The sequence below is a fragment of the Mauremys reevesii genome, linkage group 15 (assembly GCF_016161935.1).
Source record: "Mauremys reevesii isolate NIE-2019 linkage group 15, ASM1616193v1, whole genome shotgun sequence".
In the NCBI taxonomy this organism is placed as follows: domain Eukaryota; kingdom Metazoa; phylum Chordata; order Testudines; family Geoemydidae; genus Mauremys; species Mauremys reevesii.
In genome coordinates this window covers 39,281,176-39,304,738 of record NC_052637.1, presented here as the reverse complement: position 1 = coordinate 39,304,738, position 23,563 = coordinate 39,281,176, and the positions used below count along the sequence as shown (strand labels likewise).

Below are 23,563 nucleotides of genomic sequence, written 5' to 3'. Positions count from 1 at the left end.
TGAAGATGTTTTTTTAAAAAGTTGAATTCAGTATTTTCATAACATGAAGCCTATTGTATAATCATATTTAACCTTCTTTCTTTCATGTCAGTTATGTTTTGCGCTAAGTATGCTGGGTAATCCCCAGATTACGTTGCTAGATGAACCATCTACTGGTATGGATCCTAAAGCGAAACAGCACATTTGGTGAGTGTAACATTATGCCACACTTACAAGAGACTTTTTTTTAAAAGAGACTACATTGTAGGATAATATGGTAGTAATACTCTTACTCCAAAGCTCACAGTGGTAATATGTCATAGATTAATATAGGCAAAGTATTTTTTCTTCTTTCCAGTCATGTGCATAACTGTTGTTAGCATTAAGGATGGCTACCTCTGTGCATTGCCGAGAATCTAGCTTTGTATAAACTGCTTTCATCTGCATGTTGTCTTCACATCATTTGCAGATTAATTGCTTATTTCCCTTTGAAGATAAATCTTTCATTTGATTTATAACAATCAAAAGCATACATTCACAACTGAGTGCTGTCACAGCAACTTAAAATTCATCATAATTAGAATACAATGGACAAAAATAATAGAATCCTCCATAATATCACCCCGTTGAGGAATAAGAAACCGAGCTCCTCAAATTCATCCTCTTCCTGCAGCTTTCCCTCCCCAGGTGCCTGAGAAACTAGGTAGGCTTTGTAATGTGATGGGAAGGAGAGTTCGTTTCAGAGTTGTGGGACTCCCTTGGGTAGTGCGCAGCTATGAGGTTAAACCAAAGGAGCTCCAGTCTGAATTCCTCTGCTTGTCACCAGTGTGGTAACAAAGGATGGAGAAAGAGACAGTGCCTCTGAAAGCCAGGTAGCAAATCATTTTGTGTGTTTGGTACACAATATACCATGCTTGTCATAGTAATATCCATGAGATGAATTCCAGAGCCAGCTGACACATTGCAGAACCATGTGATAAAAGAATTTATCGTGCACATTTGATCATTGCAACTGCTCTTTATCCTACTAACCCATCTCTCCTAGAACTTACTCTGACAATCCAAACTTCTGAGCAGCTTCTTTCATCATTTTAAAGAAAAATAACCTACCAAAGAAATGTTTCCTTCTTTTCCCCCAAATTGTGACATTTCCTCCCAGGGCCCAGCATAGGCAAGAATCAATACAGGATCAGTAACTGCTTCTTTGTGCCTACACAGTATTCACTTTTCATTTTAAATTAGCGTTTTCTTTTAATAATAAGGCTGTTGGGATTAAGAAACTAGTGGGCATCCAAATCCCTGCAAAATACTTACATTAATATGTTTGTATTGAGAATAACTGAAAAGAAATAGGATACATTTGCTTTTCTTTGCCCTAGAATGAAAAAAGCTGATGATGTGGCTAAGGATTTGTGTTAATTATAACTAAAGTATTATTTTCCCAACATGACATGTCATGTTAAAGGTAATTTGTAGCTGTAGTTATTATTTTTCATTAATTTTCAGGATGGCAATTCGAGCAGCATTTAAAAGCAAAGAGAGAGCAGCTATTCTGACCACTCATTATATGGAAGAGGCTGAAGCTGTGTGTGATCGCGTTGCAATCCTGGTGTCTGGACAGTTAAGGTATTGTAGACTTTAGTAGTCCAGGAATATTCGGAACTTTTGCGTAAAAGGAAACATGGTGTGTCTCGGCTTGAACACATTTATAGCATTAAAAAAGTACAGCCACATTTGGTTTCATCTCAAACCTCTCATAAAATAATCTAATTCATCAAAAGAAACTATTGAAAACAGCTCTGCCTTTTTTTTGTATTGTTACATGACAAACAATATTTGTCTCAACAATCTGTAGGTGTATTGGTTCAATTCAGCATCTAAAGAGTAAATTTGGCAGAGGCTATTTCTTGGAAATGAAATTAAAAGAAACAGCAGACGTACAACAGGTGGAGTTCCTTCGCAGGCAAATTTTGCACATCTTCCCAAATGCATCTCATCAGGAAAGGTAAAAGTTATTAAATAGAGGACCGGTCCTTACAAGGAAAAAATATATTTGTATTAATGCATGTTTCATTTTTGTCAGTGTGTTATGAGTAAGTAATTAGTGATGATATGTTATCCACAGTTTAAATAATATATATGTATAAAAATAAGCCTAAGAAAGAGAACATGTGAAAGCAAGCAAAGAAAAATACCTGTATTGATAGCAAGAACAAAAGTATGCTTGTGTAACAGTTGTGATGGTAATTTCCTTGCTGAGAGTGACCTCTTTCCCACTCCAAGAGATTTGGATGGTACCCATAGTCCTGCAAATGCTGAAGGTAGCTCAGACTCTTCTAGGAGGCCTCAGCATTTGGCCCACATCCCTTTTGTCCCGTCATCAAGAGTTCTTCCATAAATCTTCTGAAACACTAAATTACTTGAATTTCTGTCAGTGGATAAATGCAAACTCTTAACAGCAATATCTTATTCTACTTTGTTTACTGTTCACAAGGACCCAGGAAAAGGCCATCATAGAAATACCCAAAGAATTTTTTCAGGTGGGGCAGTTTTGGTGGAGAGGTCAGTCTCAGAAAGGAGATCATATGGTGACAGATTTTCTATTCTGGATCTTTACCCCTGCCCTGGTCCAAGAAATTTGGGATGTAACAAACCTGGGAGTTTCCCTTTTTAAATGGACTAAACCAGGTGGTTGGGAGATTTTTGAGCTGTCTACCAAAGAGAATACCTGATTAGTGAGGACAGAGCAGATGATTCTGTCTCAGGTGCCAAAGAGGGGTGACACCGAATTTTGATAGTGTCTTCAAAGGAGTCCTGGCTGGTTCTGGCCTCTCTCAGGTTAGTGGACCAAATAATCTGATCCAAAATGGTAATTCCTATGTCCCTGTGTTACTATATGATTAGCTTGCAGTGCTTTGCTTACTCTTTTAGAAAATGAATTTATGCTCAGTCATGTGAAACTTTTTTCTTTCCTTTTGTTTTCAGCAATTTTGGCCTGGGAAAATATCACACTGTATTTTATGTTTGTTTGTTTGTTTGTTTGTTCCCCCAGTTTTGCCTCCATTTTGGCATATAAAATTCCTAAGGAAGATGTACAGTCGCTCTCTCAGTCTTTTTTGAAACTGGAAGAAGGTAAGACCAAGTATTTGCCAAGCAAGCAAAGTAAATAGTAATCATTTTGCCTACCATGCAGCCGGAAATATTTCCCCTGATCCTATGTACCATGTAACGTTACTCTTATTCAAATCTTTCCTCAAAATTCACTTGGTTTGGTTAGCTTTTTAATGCCAACCTCCACGCCATGACTCATGCCCTTTTAACTTTCTTTCCTCATAACACATTAACTTATATAACCCTGCTGTACTCTTAACCTATGTACACAATTCAAGGTAAAAAGAACTAAACAGTCCCTGTTGTGAATGCAACAGGGACTGGTTCAGTTCCCATCTCAGTGTATAAATACCTACAGTGGATGAATATATTTAATTCTAGAGAGTTCTTTAATCTAGCAGACAAAGGACACAACAAGCTTCAATGACTGGACGTTGACGCTAGAAAAAATCAAACTGGATATAAGGTGCAAACGTTGAACAGTAAGGGTAATGATCCACTGGAACAGATTGCCAAGAGATGTGGTAGATTTTTCATTGTTTAATCTTTGAAGTCAAAATTGGATGCATTTCATAAAGAGATGCTGTGGTAAATCAATGGCCAGATGGCGTTTTATAGCCTGTGTTATACAGTTCAGAATAGATTAACATAATGGTCCCTTCTCGCCTTAACATCTCTGAATATGTGAAGTCAGTGGTGTTGATCAGACCCCAAAAGCATGTTTTGTATCACTGTAACCTTGTCTTTCCCATATGCCCACCACCAAATGCACACACTTTTATGAATCATTGCAATATTGAACTCAGATTGTATATTCCCTTTGAAAGAAACCCTTTTTGTATTTGTCTGAATAGCCACTTTCACAGCCCTGGCACTGTACAGATAATTTAAATATCATCCCTAGGAGTCTGGGAACTACCTTGTATTAGCATATCAGTTCAAAATGCCCGGACCTGAGGGGGTAAACGTATCCCTTTTTTTTACAAGGCTATCGGGATATTGCTTGGAGGGGTCACTGGGTTTCTCAGTGGAAATGGAGAAAGTTTATGGTGGTTGTAGCCTATCACAGAGGTAGGGCTTGGGAGTTGAGGCTAAACCCATAACAGTTTTTACTTGTGGAATAGGACCTTGCTGCACCTCATGCAGCCCCAAGACACCTTCAGAGGGTGAGCCTGACTCTATACAGGAGAGGAAGGTCTTGGGAGAGGATTGTGACTGGGCACGGGGATACCCCTATGCTTTAAGGCTTGCAAAGAAAATAGGCCGTAAGGACTGAGGACCATCGGGTGGAGTGTTGATAAATATATTCCAAGGTTTAATGTTAAAACAGTTCCGTAAAGATGCAGCTAGAGGCCTTTACACGACACATAGTCTTAAGAGGTTGTTTTGGTGCTGCTGGATGGATGACACTGCCAGTGATTCTTTTCCACCTCTAATTCCTATGACTGTGTGGATGCCACCTTCCAGTCTTTATTCCCATTCCCTGCCACTCTGGAGAGAGGGAGACGGCAACCAAAGACCTGCACTAGTTGCTCTCACGTGGCATTGCATTGAGCTGGGCAATCTAATTGTAAAACTCCTCTGTATTTTTAGTGAATTTAACAGTAGATATTTGAAAATATAGATTTAAATAAAGTCATTTTGAGGCATTTGATGATTAATTGTTTTTCAATGTGAATTCTTTCTAATCCTTTTAACAGCAAAACATGCCTTTAATATCGAGGAGTACAGCTTTTCTCAAGGAACCCTGGAACAGGTATAGGAAGCAAATTTTGTTTCATAATTGTAAACAAAAAAAAGTCTGTGGATTATAGTTTTATAGGGTAAAATTTTCAAAAGTGACTAAGTAAGACCTGATGTGCCATTTCCAAAATTGACATAAGCACTTAAGATCTCTTACTTACACTCCTACTTTGAAAGTCAATGAGATTTATGTTCTTAAGTCTCCATTCTGAAGGATCAGTATACCTATTCAGATACTGGTGCAATAGGTACCACTTTTGTGATTCGTTTCTATGAATTTTCTTGGATTGGTAGGCACTCCGATCCTTGCAGTCTGAATGCTCTTACACAGAATACACTGTTGATGCCATTTTCATCCGTTTTAGGTTTTTGTGGAACTTGCTAAAGAACAAGAAGAGGAAGATAACAGTTTTGGAACCTTAAACAGCACGCTTTGGTGGGAAAGAAGACAGGAAGATAGAGTCATTTTTTGAGCTCTTTAAATACTGTAGGAGTCAATAGATGTACACTGCAGTTCACGTTTGTCTGACTCTGTTTGTTTGTTTGTGTGCTGAGTACTAAGAAAGCAGTTGAGATTGAGAAAAATATCTGACTTGGAAAAACAAAAATAATATTTGGAAACTTTGAGCATATTTCCCCTTCCTGGCCTTATCCGTCGATATTATGCAAGTGTGGGAATGCCTTTATTTGTGAGGACTCTCATTGCTAGCATATAATTTGTCTGTTTTTTTAAATTTCTGATCCACTCGCCTTACTCTGTCCTGTTTTGAAGCGAAATGGTAAATAACAATTTAGTTCTTTATAATTTCCTGTTTGTTTTGATCAGTCTGTGCTCTGTGCTTCTAGAAATTCCAACCTTGAGCTTGTTCAGCTATTCAGTATGTAATGTCAGTATATAATTGATCAACTCCAGGATCAAACTTCTGCCTTGCTTATCTTTCAAGAGGCAGCTTCCACCAAAGGCAGAGGTCCACAGAACCAGGACAACAGCACTAGAAAAGAGTCACAAAAGCAGAAGTCAGCAAAGAGGATATAGCAATGCCAGAAGTCAATGACTTGTCTGAGTTGGAGTAAACATGTAGCTATAAGGTGGATGTTCAAAGGAGGTCAATTTTGAGCTTGAACTGCCTGATAGGGTTCTGGTAAGCTTTATTGTCACATCCTCTGCATAAAATTCCATGTAGCATACATTGCTCTACAGACTTAACTGCCTGATTCCAGGATTCATCGTGGAATATGATGCTGGTTAGTTCAGCCTAAATTGTTTATATGATACCAAATACCAATACCTAAAATTCTGTTAACCTGTAGGCTGTCTTTAAATTCCCATTGGATCCTGCTGATCAAAATCCTGATACTCCTGTTTGGTATGTACATTTCAGGTCAACTCTCCTTATCCAAAATAATCAATATAGTACAACAGTGCCTCTATTATGGATTCTGCTCCATCACCTAAATTCTTGAGTTTATTTGCTGTATCTCAGTTTTAAACTCCTCCTCTTTGTGCTATATGTGGGCTTTAGTATCCAGATGACCATACTGGTTAGTCTCTTCTCATCCTAACGCTCCTCCAGTCCTATGCCGCTTCAGAGTGTGTAACTTGTGTGTTTTAACTAATCTCTGCCCTCTTTTGGGCTAGCACCTCCCCACTGATCAGGAGGCACATGATAGATATATAGCATAGTGATGAGGGACACAGCTGTCACTTCACAAACTTGCTTGGAAGAGGCCAGAGGCCCTTTTGCTTTAGTAAAAGATACAGGAGGGAAAGGAAATTCAACATTCATCACTAAATAGGGCCCTAACTTATATAATAAATTTAACTTGGGATCCACTCAACATAAAAATATTTACACGTTAGTATAATATGGCACGTGGTTAATCGTTATGTACCTTTTTAATGCAAATTGGCAGGTGTAACTCTAATCAAGTTACCTTTGCAGGTTGCATAAAAATTTATCATGCATGCACTTGTGAGTTTAAATGTGGTTTGCAAAGATGGATAGGTTCTTTTCAGTCTCTGTTTGTAAAAGCATGAACACCAAATGAATATATCTTTATGGAATTTGCATAAATGTGAGCATTTCTAATTGTATTCTTTGTTAAAACAACCTGTTTTATTGAACACATGTTCTAACACATGTTTAAAAGGCATTTATTTAGATGTGTTCATTTTTTGTGACAGCGAATTTACAGGCTTATGCACCAATACTCTCTAATATATCTTTTTTACGATAGTAATGAGGCAATACAATACATGTCCAGTTCACTGACAGTGCTTTCTTATTTCTATCATGCTCATTTTCTCTCACCATAAATCAAAAAGAGTAAGCTCAAAATGCAGATATTGTCTTGTCGCTAAGAATACTTTTGTTTGCTTTCTGGCAAAATTGTTCTTTCAGAAGAAATAATAAGAGAGCCCATGTGTGGTTCTACATCCTCAGATCTGAGAGCAAATATTTATCCTGTTTGTGGTTTCAAAGAAAAATATTTTTGATTTAAAATTGAAAGAATTGATTAATCTAATTGGCTATTTAATCTGAACTTTTTAGAATCAAAATTCAGGTTTTTGAACAATCGATTGCATTGTAGAATGTATTAATTGAAATGCATTGGGCAAATACTCTGTATATCTGACGACACATGACACATAAGACATATCAGTTATATATGTTTACTTTAAGATTAGAAAATTCCTATCATCTTCCTTTCTGAAATGTTCAAAACTCGGAAAACTATGCTATAAATCAAAGTGTTATGCTCCCAAACATTGTGTCCCATTGGGCAATAATTAATGTAAAATTGATTGATTGCTTAATTCTGTCTGTGTAGGCTCCCGTTTATTTCAATGCAAGTCTTATAATTGACAGAGGGGGCAGGAGTGAGCCCGATATGTGTATAGTTTTTGCTTCTTTCTCTATACATCTAGGATTGCATGGAATTATGTGGATCTTGTTTTCTTACATATTGCACTTGAGCCTGTGACTCCCACTTAGACCTTGATACCCTGCATGGTGCCGCTATGCTGAGTGGGAAGGGAGAGGGTGCATTACCTTTCAGGAGCTGGTATACAGTCAGTCTGTCCACTTTAATAAGCCATAGATAGTGGAACCATCTTGCACTGAAATGTGGAGTAATGTAACTCAGTTTATATTGAAATAGAATGATTATCTGCTGAATTGTTTTAAGGCACTGACTGGGCCAAACTCATGGAACCCTATTGCTATTGTTGTAATGTATTTATTTAACATTTATATTGCAGTAGCATCTACAGCAGGGGTCGGCAGCCTTTCAGAAGTGGTGTGCCGAGTCTTCATTTATTCACTCTAATTTAAGGTTTTGTGTGCCAGTAATACATTTTAATGTTTTTGGAAAGTCTCTCTCTCTCTCTCTCTATAAGTCTATAATATATAACTAAACTATTGTTGTATGTAAAGTAAATATGGTTTTTAAAATGTTTAAGAAGCTTCATTTAAAATTAAATTAAAATGCAGAGCCCCCCAGACCAGTGGCCAGGACCCGGGCAGTGTGAGTGCCACTAAAAATCAGCTCACGTGCCGTCTTCGGCACCCGTGCCATAGGTTGCCTACCCCGATCTAGAGACTGATGCCCCATTATGCTGGGTGCTGTAAAACTGTATAGTAAATGAGCTTACTACTGACTTAAATCAGTCAATTAAATTTCAGTGACAGAGCAGACATTTGTTCAATTTAATAAGGAAGTTTCTCTGTATCTATAACAAAGATGAGGCTGAGAATAATCATTACCCAGAGCTTGTGTTGATGTGCTGTCTTTATCCCATTTATTCTACATATCTGTTTTACTCTGGTACTTTCTTTATCACTACATGATACCGCATTACCTCTGACTTCATATCTACTGACATCATATCCCATTCTTAAACTCTTAGGGTCTGAACCCAAACCCATTAAATCAATGTACGTAGTAGGAGCCTTTCCATTGACTTCAGTTTGCTTTAGATCAGGATCATGCTCTTTGCATCAGAGCCTCAGTGAATGAGTAATAATCTGCACTACACATACATTATGTGAATAAAATGTAATGCTTATGCCTTGTATCTTTCCAACATAATATTATTTAGTTGCTTTTTATCATCTTAAAGTAAACCTATTATATAGACTAACTTTACTTTTATAAAAGCATTGGGTAGTGTTTGCAGTCTTATTTGGTTAATATGAGAAATCTGATGTAGCATTGTTTCACTTTTTTCACATTCAAATACATTTTGAAATAATAAATCTAGTTAACTCTCACACACCGGCACATTCAATACATATCCACTGCCAGTAGCAGATATAACAGCTTCAGAAAAACACAATTGGCCAAAAGGATTGAAAAACTTAAAAATAATAATGAATCTTTTCTTTCTCCAAAAGATCATAGATAATAGACTTCGGGAGATCCTCCATCCTCCTGCCTTTTGGGCAAGTAGGACATTTGTCTTATTCCCAGAACCAAATTTTCTCCAGACGGTACAGGTTAAATTCCCTTATCCTTATCTACAAACTTATACATGCTAATCGTGACCTTCATGCTCCCTAGAGTTTAACAATATTATTCTTCGGGATGAAGTGCCTCAAATTGTAGAGTTACTGCATCTGGTCTCATTTTGCCTAGTCTCTAAACTCGTGTCATTTAGGTCACTTCTGCCTTTCACTGTGTTCACAATTACTCCAACATGGTGTCATCTATATTATTAATGTACAGTTTGCTCTTTCTTCTGATGTATGAAAATACTGTGTTTGCCAGGTTAGGGCTCTTTGTTAGACTTGATGCCTCTTTCCAGTTTGATTCTCTTTCATGAATAATTCCTCTGAGCTCCAGCCGTTCAAACAGTTTTGTATTCTATCAGAATAGCCAAGTAACAGTGTTCTGACTTTTCTAATAGGGTTTGATTTTCTAATAGGTTTGTCACCAACTTTTCTATCAAAGGCTTTATTAAAATCTAGGAGAAATGTGCCCAGAATTGTTCTCATCTACACTGCAGTAACCCCATTGTTGGTTACTCTGAATTTACACAGATATAAGCGAGAGCAGAATTTGCCCAATTAAATCCACAATATATCTGGTGCCTAATAAAGTTCAAAAACAGAGAAAATTATATGGAAGATCAAATATATTGAAATACAAGGAAAGACAATTGATATCAGCTTAAAACTTTAGGACTAAAATGTTATATTTGCTCTTTGTGGCTTTTGTTGGTATTTTACTATAAATAATAAACTTAACCCAAACTGTACATAATAGAGAAGTAATACGCAACCTCAGATGACAATATAACAGGAAGCCAGGTAGTTGTGGATTCTTGTTCCAGGTCTGACACTGATAATGCTGGGTGACCTTGGGCAATTAACTTAGTTCCCCATCTATAAAATGAGTATAATACTTATCTATCTCACAGGGATGTTGTGAGGATCAGTTAGTAAAAGTGAATACAAAACTTTGAAGATAAAATTGCTTTAGTAGTATTAAAAGGATGTATTTTTGTATTGGAGTTCTGATAACTCAGATTTTGCTCACATTATCATGAAAAATCCTTATTTAAAATATCTTGTACAGTTGGATTTAGTTTATCTATCTGATATGTGCTATATTCTTTCGTAGCAGGAATAATTTTTATTTAAGCATTGTTAACATTCTTTTAATGCACATCCTGATATTAGTCATGTTTTCTTGGGCATTTATGTTTAATTTTGTACATATGTTTGTTTTTCTTTTATCATTTTGCTGTATTTGTAAAACAATTGGCAATTCTTTTTGTTTTTCCCAATAGAAAGTGCTGTTGAAATAAAGATGGATTGAATTGCTAATGCTCACATCTTTACAACGTATCTGTTTTTCTGCTGTGCTAAATGTAAGGAATAATGGGTAGAATATTCAAAAGCGCCAAAATGACTTAGGAGCATCAATCTTGTTCATCTTCAATTGAACTTAGTTTCCTAAGTTACTTAGGGCCATGACAATGAGGTTGTCTGCCTGTGGTGCAGTCAGCCATTATTTCTAGTAGCTGGAAAGTTCATGCCTTCATGTCCTAAAGTGAATTTTCAATTTTTACTTATTTTCATTTTTTGCTGTTTATTTAGTAACTATGAAATATGTTACTAAATAAACACCCCCTAAAGGCTGAGGTCCTCAAGCCACAGAACACATACAACAAAGGCAGCAGCACTCCAGTTTCTCCACATTGTCTGGCCAGTGCTCCTACATTTTATTCTAGAGGGATCACCTACTATAGGGGAGGGAATGCACTGCTTGTAGAGCAGCTGTAGGGTACATACCCACAGGGTTCGAATGTGTTTTGACTTGCCTAAGCAGCACCGTGCTAGGGGACATGCAGTGTATGTACCCTACATGCCACCGTAAGGCGTGTGCTGTGTAGACATACCTTGAGAGAAGGGTATTTAATCCTTGTCCAGTTTATTGAGACTTCCAAAAAGCTTTCCAATCGTGGTGATGTGATTTGTGATGTGTACCTCTAGGAACTGGACTGTGACCAGCATGTAGTTCACTAAACAGCCTTTGCATGATAACCTTCTGTCAGTGCCAACTTGGGCTTTATTTGAATGGCTCTGTACCATTAGAGAAACAAGTTGTTACTAAATAACTATGATAGGTTGTTGCCCAAAGGTATGTGATGATATAAGGCCTGATTCTCCACGGCCTTGCACTTTGTGTAGTTGTTGCACCTTTTCAGGTGGATGTTTCATACTGCCTGTAAATCAGTGGAATTATATCAGTGTAAAACGGGCTTAAAAGATAAAAGAATTGGGCCTTTGTCCTATCGCGTTTTTTCATATAGGATTCTGTAGGGGGCTTAAAAACAGAAAACTAAATAAATTGAACTAAAATTATCAGTAACCTGTTCATTAATATGTAACTATAAATGGTATATGTCCTGAGCTTTACTTCAGACTTAAGGAAAACAAAGCCAACCATTAGAGAGCTTTTTTCTCCCCTGAATGTGAGAAGGAAAACTAAACGTCGTAAATAATCCACTTATCAAACTACATTTAACTGCAAAGGGAGAAATGGTGAATTTTAAAAAGGTGTCATTTTAAACAAATGAAATGTAAATGGCCACAGGATGGCAGTACCCTTCAAGAAATGAGAAATGCTTGTAGTGTGTTTTAAAGAGACCTTTATTTGCAAAAGCAACAGTGAAATGATAACAGTAGGAGTGAAGTATCAGAGGGGTAGCCATGTTAGTCTGGATCTGTAAAAAGCAACAAAGAGTCCTGTGGCACCTTATAGACTAACAGACGTTTTGGAGCATAAGCTTCCGTGGGTAGGAGTGAGGGATCGTGAACTAGTTTATTCTAAAATCAGATTAAAAAGGATACAAATCCATTCTAAAAAAAATGCAAAAGTTTATATTGCATTCAGTGTTTTTCTTCAAAGTCTGAATGATTTAGTCCGTTAGTATCAGAGGGGTAGCCGTGTTAGTCTGGATCTGTAAAAGCAGCAAAGAGTCCTGTGGCACCTTATAGACTTAGTCCTTTAAGTTTTAGTATAAAAAGTCTCCATTACTTCAAAATTGGCTTTCTGCTCTGGTAGGTAGTCTTTTTCTGTCCTTCTGCATGACTCTCCAGCCTCTCCCAGTTCCTACCCTACTCACCCTCCAATAGTCATCAGGCTCTTCTGCCTTTGGAAATCCTGTTGCTGGGCTCCACATTTAATTTTAGAACATACAAACTTTTAAACGAAGTGGCCCTTAGCACGCCAGCAGGGAGATTCCAGGGTGGGGCTGGTCAGTGGAGAATCAAGGTGGTATTGAAAGGTTTAGGCAAGGGGGACAGCAGGATCAGGAGAGAAAAAAGTAGTTGTTTCTGGGATTAACTATTCAAAGGGAAATAGGAGAGTCAGGACACTACTGGAGGCTCATGGAGTCAGCCATATGGGCCTCCCCACTGACAATCCTAGGTATTCCAGATGGAAAACACGTATTGGGCCTGCCAGTCCCATGGATCTTAAATATTTTCTTCCCATAACCTACCAGTCAGATACATTTTACCCATGACCCCCACGTTGTATCTAGTACCTTCTCATTCCAGTTTTTTGGTGAACTTCCAGAAATAAGAAACCAGCACCCAAGTATTCCAGGCACCGCTGAGGGCTTTAGTCTCTCTCTGGCTTGGATTGGAAAGAGAGCTTCCCTTTATCTCACTGCTATGCATGGAGGGAGCAGGGGGATCCACTGGCTGGTTTTAGTCTTCTCCATCATTTAAGGTCCTACTGGTAGGGAGAGGCTCCATTCTTTCTCCTTTGTGGATAATGGCAATTCCAAACTGTCTCCCATTCTGGCTGCTCCCCACTCTCCCAGTCTCCTCTTGTCTGTTTCAAATAGAGAAGTTGCATTTGCAGGGAAGGTTGTGAAGAGGCAACAGCAATTCTTTCTCAGTGCCTCTCGAGCGTGATAGCTTTACTTGCTCTCATGGTGCATTGCACTTATGCTCTGCCTGGTACATGTGAATGCCTATTGATTAGGGTTGGCAGTTTACAACACACATGGTCCCAGATGGTGAAAGAATCATGCATAAAGTTCACCTTGTCAGCATTCAGCCACTAATGACCTAGAAGTGGAACAGATGAGCATTTTTATGAAGCTATCATCTAGGTAGGCTTCTCAGCCTTGAGCCTCATGTCTCCAGAGCAAATCGTGTGGGGAAACTCCCCTAGCTCTAAGATTTTTAGTTCTACGAGGTAGCTGTAAGCCAGTTTGAGGGCTCTCCTCTATTGAGCATTCTCCAACAACGGGTCCTTCAGGAGCTCTGGAGAGCTACTGCCATTTCTTTTTTGACTAAATTTCGCTCAGGATCTCCTGCCTAATGGTTCTAACTGCTTCAGCCTTGTGTCATCTGAAGAGTGAAGCTTCAGAACCTTTTTGGACACCATTTTGGTATCCTTTCATAGGATGTTATGAGGGACCCTGAGTGTTAGGCTTGAGACTAGGGTGCAAAATCTTTCATAGCTCTGAGTGATGTAGCTAGGAGTGAAAAACAGAGAGCATGATAGACAAAAAATTGAGTGAAACCAAGAGCAAAAATATCAATGCAAATTAGTATCAGTTAATGTAATTAACACAGGGGCATTTTACACTAACATTATCAGATCTTTCTTCAATAGAGCCAGGGGGAGAAAAATTCCCTGTGCATAGATTTACCTGTCTCTGGTCGAAAAAAGTTTCCATTATCTGCCCCCAAAACTTAAGAGGCCACTTCATGTGGTCCAGAGTCTATCTCAGGGTGGAGGGTGTTTCTTATACATATTTAATGTGAAGCCCTTGTAGTGAGATGCCTCGCATATTGACCAACTGAATTATATCACAGTACCCTTTAATAATAAATGTTGATACAATGAGTGCTATCCTGCTGCCACTGAAATCAACGTGAAAGCTCCTATTGACTTCAGTAGAAGCAGAATCAAGTGGGTTTTTAATAGAAAGCCTTATGATTTCTTTGAGCCATGCCAGTTTTGCAATATGGCATTATAACAGAGCTTGATGTTTTCACATATGTTGGTTTAAAATGTTGATCCTAGAAGAGGATCCTCGTTTTGCACAAAATCTTTCAAGGCCAGGACATTGAAAATAAATGTGAATGAGGGTTGTTTCACATACTCCTTTGGGTCATTTACAGTCTGATGTTTAATTACACATATGATAACTACTGAAAAATTTTGGGGGAAAATATTATTGCTCTTATTGATTTGGTACTAAGTGGTTTGAAGCAGAGAGTGTCAAAATAATAATCAATCAGGTGTCGGTGAAGTTATCCCTTGGGGATGTCTTATATCCACAATTGTTTGTAAAGTTGTGTAAATCCCAGATAGTGCCCAGGGATTCTATTGAGTGAAATCTTATGAATGATGCAGATTACCACCCCAGTCTAATTATGAAGGAATAATCATTATTCTTCTGGCTGTGTGATCCATAATATTTCTTCTTAAAGTAAAAGAGAAAAGAGTAAAACGTTTCTAGGGACACTTTTGTTTATCGCAAGATCCCATGAAATCCAAGTAACAAACTGTTTGTGCAGGTGCTGATGAGGGGAAAGATGCAGCTGCCTCTTACCCAGAGGAGGATACAACTGACTTCCTGAGCCACTGGCCTCAGGCGAACCCTCTCACTGGCCAAACCTTATTGTGCAAGAACATCTGGAGATTTATGCTGCCATGAAAGGGATGAGGAAAGAGGAAGCTGCCGCCGCTATCAATCGGCACAAAGACAAAATAATGCCAGTTACGGTTTTGTATCTCAGAAGAGAGAGGGAGTGACAAAGGAGAACTTCACTGAAAACCAGATGGTACGTCTTAACTGAGCTCTCCTGAATGCTTCTGAATCCCTCAGTAGGGGCCAGCTTCCCCCACGAGCACAGGGGAATAAATAGAACCTACTTCTTCGATTGTGCTGTCTCATGGGACAGTGTTTATTCACAGATCACCAAGATGTACCCATCATCAGACCATGATATGTTCCTTTTATGACTTTTCTTTCCTCCTCCCCACAGAATGATGAAGGCTCTGAAGCTTCAGGAGTATTTTTAAAAAACAGCCAGACAATTATCTGCTAGGATAACTAGAAAGGTGTTCTTATATAGAACCTTGGGCCAGATTCTGCTCTCATTCACACCAGTGCTGCATCTGAAATAACTCCACTCAAGCCCGTGGAGTAGCTGCACGTTTGTACTGGTGTGAAAGGAGAGCAGAATACGGCCTTTTGTGCACTAACATGATTTTTCGTAACAAATATGGTGAAATCTCTATTTTGGAGCAAAAACTCAAGTTGTCTTGTGAATTATCTTTAGGAAAATATTATGGCAAGCTTCACAGAGTCCGTGAAAAATTAAGTTAGTACGTTTTATGGGTCTGGACCTGCCCCCAGTTACATAGACAAGATTCTCATTGCTTCCCATGACCGAACAGACCTGGGAATGCATTTTGGTTCCTATAATTTTTCAAGGGAGTTTCTTCTGGATCATATAGAGCAGAAAATTGCACAGGATGATTCTCATGTATTTAAATCAATTTCTTTAAGTCGCTGGACGCTAGTTGCAAAGTTAACCCAGAACCTGAGCATTGGTGTGTGCATGCGTGAGATTTATTTGTTGGCACTGGAAGGTGTTTGCCTGCCTCTGCGCGTGGTGGCAAATTATTTGCAAATCTATTTTGGATTATTTTTAGCCAATGTATTTTATTTTGTTGTACACAAGATACTTTCTCTGAGTCTCTCTTGCTCATGTATTATTTAGATCTGAATTAAGAGATTGTGTTTTAAAAAGTGGGCCAGATCCTTCTCTCGCTTACCCTTTGACAAGACCTCTGGCTTCAGTGAAGGTATCCCAGGCAGAACAAAAGGCAGAATTTGGCTCCCAATGGCTTTCCTCCATTTTAGTTGTGTTTTGTACTGAGCATGCTGGGTAATTCGACAGTTCTGCTTCTGGATGAACCCATTCTGCACCACCCCTTACTTGGCCTCTTCCTGGGGCCTGGCCAAAATTCACTGCACTCCAATTATCCCCAGCTGGCACATTGCCCCATGAGGATTGTTGCCTGCTGGCATAGAATTAATCTGCCCCCTGGTCAGATCTAAACAATGCCTATGGCCAGTGCAGGTCTACCCTGTGAAACCGGGAGCCATAACAGGCTTCCTGACACCCCATTGTCTAGCATCTGTTGAGCTTCATTTTTTCCAAAAATAAATAAAAGAAATGTAATGGCAGCAAATCTTCCAATTTTGTAAATTAAAGGGTTGTTCTTTCAAGAAAAATATTGTGTTCCATGAAACTTCCTGCCCACCCCCATAATTTTAATGCAGCGTTGAGACATGACATTCCTCTCCACACTCTGGGATATTATGATGAATTCCTTCCACTACCATCTGGGTGCAGAGGGGAGCCAGCCAGAGACTCCAGACAATAAGGGCAGAAGCTGCCAAAGTAGGAACCCCTGGAGCCCTTGACATTCAGGGAACTGTTTGGACTAGATTCAGGACTGCCCAGAGTGTGGGGGGGAGGGCAAGTGGGGCAATTTGCCCCGGGCCCCACAGGGGCCCCACAGAGTTTTTCGGGGGCCCTGGAGCAGGTCCTTCACTCGGGCCAGGACCCATTTAGTACTATGTACAGTGCCTCACATAATGGGGTCCTGCAGCAAAGCTGTAACTCCAGAAAATTCCCTTATGTCCAGATGGAGTGCTGCCTCAGTTTCCCCAGTGTCATCTTTGGCCTACTTCAGTCATAAGAGTGACCTGGCCTTCTAGCTAGACCACTTTACAGCATCACAACTCTACCTCTTCCTCACCAGATGCACCTGAGGCACTCGAGTCTTTCCTCCTGTCTAACCATGCGCCTCCATCAGCCTCACAGCTCTGAGGCTAGCACATTCCTTACTCAGAGGTTCAGGCAGGCTGCAGCTCTTCAGAGCCCGTGTCTCCGGTCAGACTTGCCACTTGCCCCTGGGAGGAGCCTGTCAGCTCCTCTCCCCTTCCACCTTTTCAAGTCCTGCCCCTGGCCTAAAAGGCAATGCAGGTGCACCCTGGGACAGGCTCCCTGGAGGAGAGTTAACTACTAAGATTGGTTTATATACCCTGTCACAGGCCCCACTTTTGCTTGGCTGTCATGCACTAATGTTATGTGAATAATAATAATACATTTTTTTAATCTATGACCATAGCATTTTTGGCCTCTTTTTTACCATGCCTAAGAGCCAAGTCTCACTACTGATGCTTGGTGCGTCGCTCACGTTTGCTTGAGTTTTCATGAGCTACACAGTACACAAATCACCCTGGACGTGGCTGCAGCAAACCCCTTCTGGGCAGCGTCCCGCAGGTTGGGTGCTGCTGATCTCCTCTAGTCCGTCCTCCAATACAGCCTTAGCTTCAGAACATTTTCTTTCGTTTTGTCCCAGGTCATTCTGAATACTTCTGACTGTGGGGTTTCTACCGTCGGCCTTGGGAACTTAGTGAGAAACTGATGTGCACATCCCTAGTTTTCACTATTGAATACATGCCATAGAAATCTGCCTCTGGCTATGAAAAAAATATAGAGATTGGATATAGTGCAGCTTTTTAGCTTAACCTCTATTCTATATAGATGAAAATCAAATTCGCTTTTAAAATATAGTGTTAGGGAAATTATTTGATGTGCCTCGTTTCCACATGATAAAGGGGGAAAGGGATTTCCAGCCAGTTGGAGTTACTTTACAGAACTCTGTTATATACAGTATTTTGCCGACAAAATTGTTGATCTGCTGAGTTCTGCCCTTTTACCTACGTCAGGGGTCGGCAACCTTTCAGAAGTGCTGTGCCGAGTCTTCATTTATTCACTCAAATTAAAGGTTTCACGTGCCAGTAATACATTTTAACGTTTTTAGAAGGGCTCTTTCTATAAGTCTATAATATATAACTAAACTATTGTTGTGTGTAAAGTAAATAAGGTTTTTAAAATGTTTAAGAAGCTTCATTTAAAACTAAATTAAAATGCAGAACCCCCCGGACCAGTGTCCAGGACCTGGGCAGTGTGAGTGCCACTGAAAATCAGCTCACATGCCGCCTTTTGCACGAGTGCCATAGGTTGCCTACCTCTGACCTACATCAAGGCATCGTTGCACTACTGATACAGTCAGCTACTACTCTTGCAGAAAGGAACAAGAGATTTTACAAGGCAGAGCTTGTTGTTTTTTTTTATTCAAAGTTTCAAGAGTTTCCTGAACCTAACTTTTGAAAGGAGTTTTCCTTCGGCAGCTAGGCAGCAATATCCTCTGTTAGCACTATAGAAAAGAAAACAATCTGAAGAACTGCCAAAGAGGAGGCAGCTAGTGAAGTAAACCAAAGTGGTCGTGTAAGCCAGGCCTTTTTGGCAGAGTTATTGAAATGAAGGGTGGGAGGAGCCCCAAAGAAGCATGCATGGAATATCATTACAAGGATTAGAAAGTAACGGCAGGAAAAAGAACGCATCTGCATTATTTACAGATCCATTACAAGAGCAAGTATTCTGAACACTGCTCAAAACTTTCCCCCTAAGGTAAGATCTCTATTTTTTAAAATTCCATTTGATGCCTCATGTATGAAAACATCTGGTAATTAAAGGCTCTAAAACTAACATTGTTCCAGTGTGCCCTGCTGTTTTGTTTACTATAAGCTTGTTTGAACTGCCTGATTAGCAGATGCAGACTCTTTCTAAAGTACGAAGTTTAAATTCTTTCTACTGAAGTTTTATTGCCATTTTAAGGCTTTGTTTATTTTTTCTTATTTGCGGTCTAATAACAATACATTAACAATTTTTCAGCTTTTCACAGAGCATGCTTTTCTGCAGCGTGTATTCTGGTTTTAAAAGAAGGCATCACATTAAATATAGCATATATATAATATGTATAAAAGTGACATGTTTCCTTTACATGTTTTTTAAAAATTCCAGTGAGGAGATATTTTTTTGAAAACACAGATGAAAATTCCTCCACGCCATTTTCCACCCTCTACTGCAGCATTGTGCTAATAAAGGGAAATGTCTGCACTAGGCAGACTGTCTCAGCATAGCTGTGTTGGCATAGCCCTGTAGTGTAGATGCAGCCTACATGGACAGAAGGGTTTTTTCTGTCAGTGTAGGAACACCAACTCCCAAATGGCAGCTTAGTCTACACTTGGAAGTTATATCGTCATGGCTACCTTGGTCAGGGAGGTGAAAAAACCCACACTCCTAACTCAGGTAGCCATGCCAACATAGCCACCAGTGTAGACACAACTACATCAATGGAAAGGTGCTTCCATTGATGTAGCTAATGGCATTCAGGGAGGTGGTATACCTACCTGGACAGATCAACTCCTTCTATCGGTGTAGACTGCATCTACGCTACAGGGCTATGCTGGCATGGCAATGCCGGTTGAGTCTCCATAGCAAAGACAGACCTTACATTAGACTGAAGTGCTCGTTCATTGACTAAACTGCATCTACACTTGACAGTTATGTTGGCATAGCTCCGTGGGTCAGGGAAGTGTTTTTTCACAGATCTGACCAGAGCTTATGCTAGGCATAAGCAAAATAAGTAATTGTTTAGGGGCCCAAGCCACTCAAGGGGGCTCTCTACTCTGGGCAGGTCTATAGTACCGGTGAAGTTGATCTAACTTACATCGCTCAGGGGTGTGAAAAAGCCCACCCCCCCAAGTGACACAAGTTTTGTGCTGTCCGCACCAGTGTTATGTTGGCGGGAGACGCTCTCCCACTGATATAGCTTCCGCTTCTTGCCAAGGTGGAGCTCTTATGCCAATGGATGAGCGCTCCTTCACCAGACCAATGTAGTGCTGTAGTGTTGACTTGCCCTCTGTTTAACAAGTTTATTAGTATGTGTTGCAGGGGGGAATCCCAAAAATATTCTTTCTTAGGGCCCCCAATGGGCTCGCACCGCTTCTGGCACTGACCCATGTAGCCATACTGATGTAACTTTTGGGTGTAGACCAAGCATTGTCCTTTGGTGAGCTGGTGTTCCTACACTGACAGAAAAACTCTTTCTGCATCTACACTATATAAGCTATATGAGTGTAGTTTCTTTAGTATATTCATAGTCTTCGAGGTGGTCTATGGAGGAAGGACAGTAGAGGTGGTATTAGTAGCTGATGCCTTATTTTCTTTGCAATTCCCACATGAGTTTCAATTTTGTGATGTTAAAGTTGCAGGCATGTATCAGCGTTTCCAATGTATATTATCTTTCAAGAACACTGGTGTTTTTAAAAATATAATTAGAAACCCAAGAAATGTGCCATAGAAATCTGGTAGGTGTGAAAAAAGAAAGAGATCTGCTATAGTGCAGTTTTACTGCTTGCCTTCTATTAGGATAGAAAACAACCAAGGAATTGAAAGATAAAATTGTACTTCCACATTACATGTAAATCATCACGACTAGATTAACTCTGCCCCAGAAGAATTGCTCTAATGGAGTATTCTCAGACTCATTTAGAAAGTACTGCACAGCATTATTTTTGCAGTTTTATGATTGGTTAACTTACTTGTCTCTTATAGATGGCTAAGAGAGTAATGGTGGGATGGTAATGTAAAATTGTTTTCTGCTGGCTCGTTTGCAGAGTGACGAAATGCATTTCTGGAAATCTGTAAAACTGCAGCCGACTTAATTTGGAAGTAAGTTTATTATAGCTACTCTGCAGAAAGCTCAATTCCAGCCAGGGGCGGCTCTAGAAAATAGGCTGCCCCAGGCAGCGCGGTGTGCTGCGCCGCCCTTCCTCGGTCCCGCGGCGGGTCCCCTCTTCCCGCGGCTCCGGTTGAGCTCCCGCGGCAGGTCCACCGGAGCCCCGGGACGAGCGGACCTCCCGCGGGCACGGCTGCGGACAGTTCGCGGGTCCGGCGGCTCCGCCTGCGGCAGGTCCGGTCGTCCGCGGCTCCGGTGGACCTCCCGCAGGCATGACTGCGGCTGGTCCACCGGCCCAGCCTGCCGCCCCCTAGATTTGGCCGCCCTAGGCACCAGCTTGGTTTGCTGGTGCCTAGAGCCGCCCCTGATTCCAGCTATACAAGGGAACTGTTTTTTGTCCTCTCCAAGTACAAATGTTGATTTTTGTTATCTCTTGGAGCAGAGTTTGGATTGTGGTGGTGATTTGTCTGCAGTTATGTGGTTTGCTGTGGAAGTTAGAGTTTAACTCTGAATTGCCTGGGTTTCTGACTTCTTTTTTAAGCTTAATCTTCTGAAAGAAAATTTTATACACATTGGTATGAGTTTGCAACCTAAAATTCTCCACACACAAGTGTTTAATGGTGAAACTTCTTTAATTTAAAAAAAAAAAATCCACTCCCCTCATGAGAAGGGCCCTGTGCTTGCAGACGCTTAGATTCCTTGATCCCTTACTTGCTCATTCTGATTTGCTCCCCAAATCTTCAGTGCCACGATAAGCCTCCATCTCCTATGCACCAAATTCCATCTGATCCTACCCATTGGAGTCAATGGGCATTTTGCCATTGGCTCAATGGGATCAGGATCAGACTCTTGCAGTCAGGTCTTGAGCAAATCACTTCACTTTGCTTCTATGTTTGTTTCCCTGTATATAAAATGCGGATAGGACACTCATGTGAGATAAATGTTATGGGTTAGTTCATATTTGTACAAGACATTTAAGGATGTAAAGTGCTCTGTATTATGTATGTATTTATGAGACCGGCATAGTAGAGGAGGAAGCTTGAAATGTGGAATTAATTTTATAACCAAAGTTCTTGTAACCTTAGTTTTCTAATTCAATATTTCCCATGTATAAATATCTAGCAGCAAGAAGTTGCTCTACTAAGAGGTAATTTTTGGCCTAAAATGAGAGCTGTATTCCATTATGAAATGACTGGAGTAATTTCTCACTGGAATAGCCTACCTCAGCCTGCTCTTTCAGTTATAGTGGCATTCCTTCTGGCTTTAATAGCAGAGAGAAGTTCCCCTGTAATAATAATAATAATGAATAATAAAATAATGTGATAAATAACTTTAGTTTGTGCCACATTTTTGTGTACATTGCTACTTCAGAATAGCAAATCACATAAGCAAGAGGTGAACGTGTGATGTGTACTTCTATCTTTTCTCCTCCTTCTTTTGCACTATTTGTCATCAAATTCCAAGTCTGAAGAAAAAAATGTTAACAAGACCAACTATATCATGCCAAGCGATCTCAAACCCCATTGAAATCAACATCAGGGGAGGGTGCAAAAGCACATTCCAGGATAGGTTCCTGGGTTAGCACTGAAGGAGCAATTAAACATCTGAACTTATTGCATCTGGAGCAGGCAAATGTTTTTCTTCCCACCCCCGCCCACTCCAAAAAAAGAAACCACACACAACAACAATAGTAAGGGGAACCGAGCTGTGTAAGTGCATTTGGCATCATTTATAAGTAAAGTCCAGCTGTCCAGTCAGCAACATCTGGAAGCGATATTCAAAGGGAAAACAATGAAACGCATCCAAACTCCTTTTATTTCAGCTACGGACTTTTTAAAGGATCAGATGCAAAGATGTCTTATCCTGAGCTGTGCATGTGTCATGGTAGTTGTGGTGTTCCCTGGATATTAGAGAGACTAGGCAGGTAATATCCTTTATTGGACCCATTTCTGTTGGTGAGAGTGACTGAAGAAGAGCTCAGTGTGGCTTAAAAGCTTCTCTCTCATAGACTTATAGACTTTAAGGTCAGAAGGGACCATTAAGATCATCTAGTCTGACCTTCTGCACAATGCAGGCCACAGAATCTCACCCACCCACTCCTGTATCAAACTTCTAATCTATGTCTGAGCTATTGAAGTCCTCAAATCGTGGTTTAAAGACCTCAAGGTGCAGAGAATCCTCCAGGAAGTGACCCACCAGGAGAAGTTGGTCCAACAAAAGATATTCCCTCACCCATCTTGCCTCTGTAACTGAGCTCTAATGCTTGGAAGGTCAGGACATCTGTTTGTATGAAAGCATAAGTTAGCCATACCATAGTTGATTGCATTTTGGCTTTGTGATTGTAATTAGATCTAGGAGATCTATTATTTCACATATGTAACCCCTTTAGCATTTCACCAGTTACTCAGACTTGACTGATTTATGTGTACGTAGCTCACCCTTATGGACTGATCAAACAATTCTCTACAACTAGTGCTTTCAGTGTTCACTAGATGTGGTCTTTGAGATAGGCGATACTTAGGTGACCAAACATATTGTTGTTTCTGCTTCAATTGGATAACTCCCAACTTGAAAGGAATTT

At 39.9% G+C, this 23,563-nt stretch overlaps 2 protein-coding genes across 4 annotated transcripts in view; both read left to right on the top strand.

The window, feature by feature from the left end:
* Nucleotides 1-5,643, top strand: part of ABCA5 (ATP binding cassette subfamily A member 5) — a 96,743-nt gene extending 91,100 nt beyond the window's left edge. For all 3 annotated transcript variants that reach the window (XM_039500855.1, XM_039500856.1, XM_039500857.1), the window contains 6 exons: nt 92-186; nt 1,486-1,605; nt 1,835-1,984; nt 3,032-3,111; nt 4,791-4,846; nt 5,199-5,643. In XM_039500855.1, coding sequence (XP_039356789.1) covers nt 92-186; nt 1,486-1,605; nt 1,835-1,984; nt 3,032-3,111; nt 4,791-4,846; nt 5,199-5,306 — 609 coding nt within the window. In that variant the 3' untranslated portion in view covers nt 5,307-5,643. The remainder of the gene's footprint in view (nt 1-91; nt 187-1,485; nt 1,606-1,834; nt 1,985-3,031; nt 3,112-4,790; nt 4,847-5,198) is intronic.
* A 13,088-nt stretch (nt 5,644-18,731) lies between these two features.
* Nucleotides 18,732-23,563, top strand: part of LOC120383139 — a 124,498-nt gene continuing 119,666 nt past the window's right edge. The window contains exon 1 of the mRNA XM_039500760.1: nt 18,732-18,869. The gene's annotated coding sequence lies outside the window, so the exon portion shown is untranslated. The remainder of the gene's footprint in view (nt 18,870-23,563) is intronic.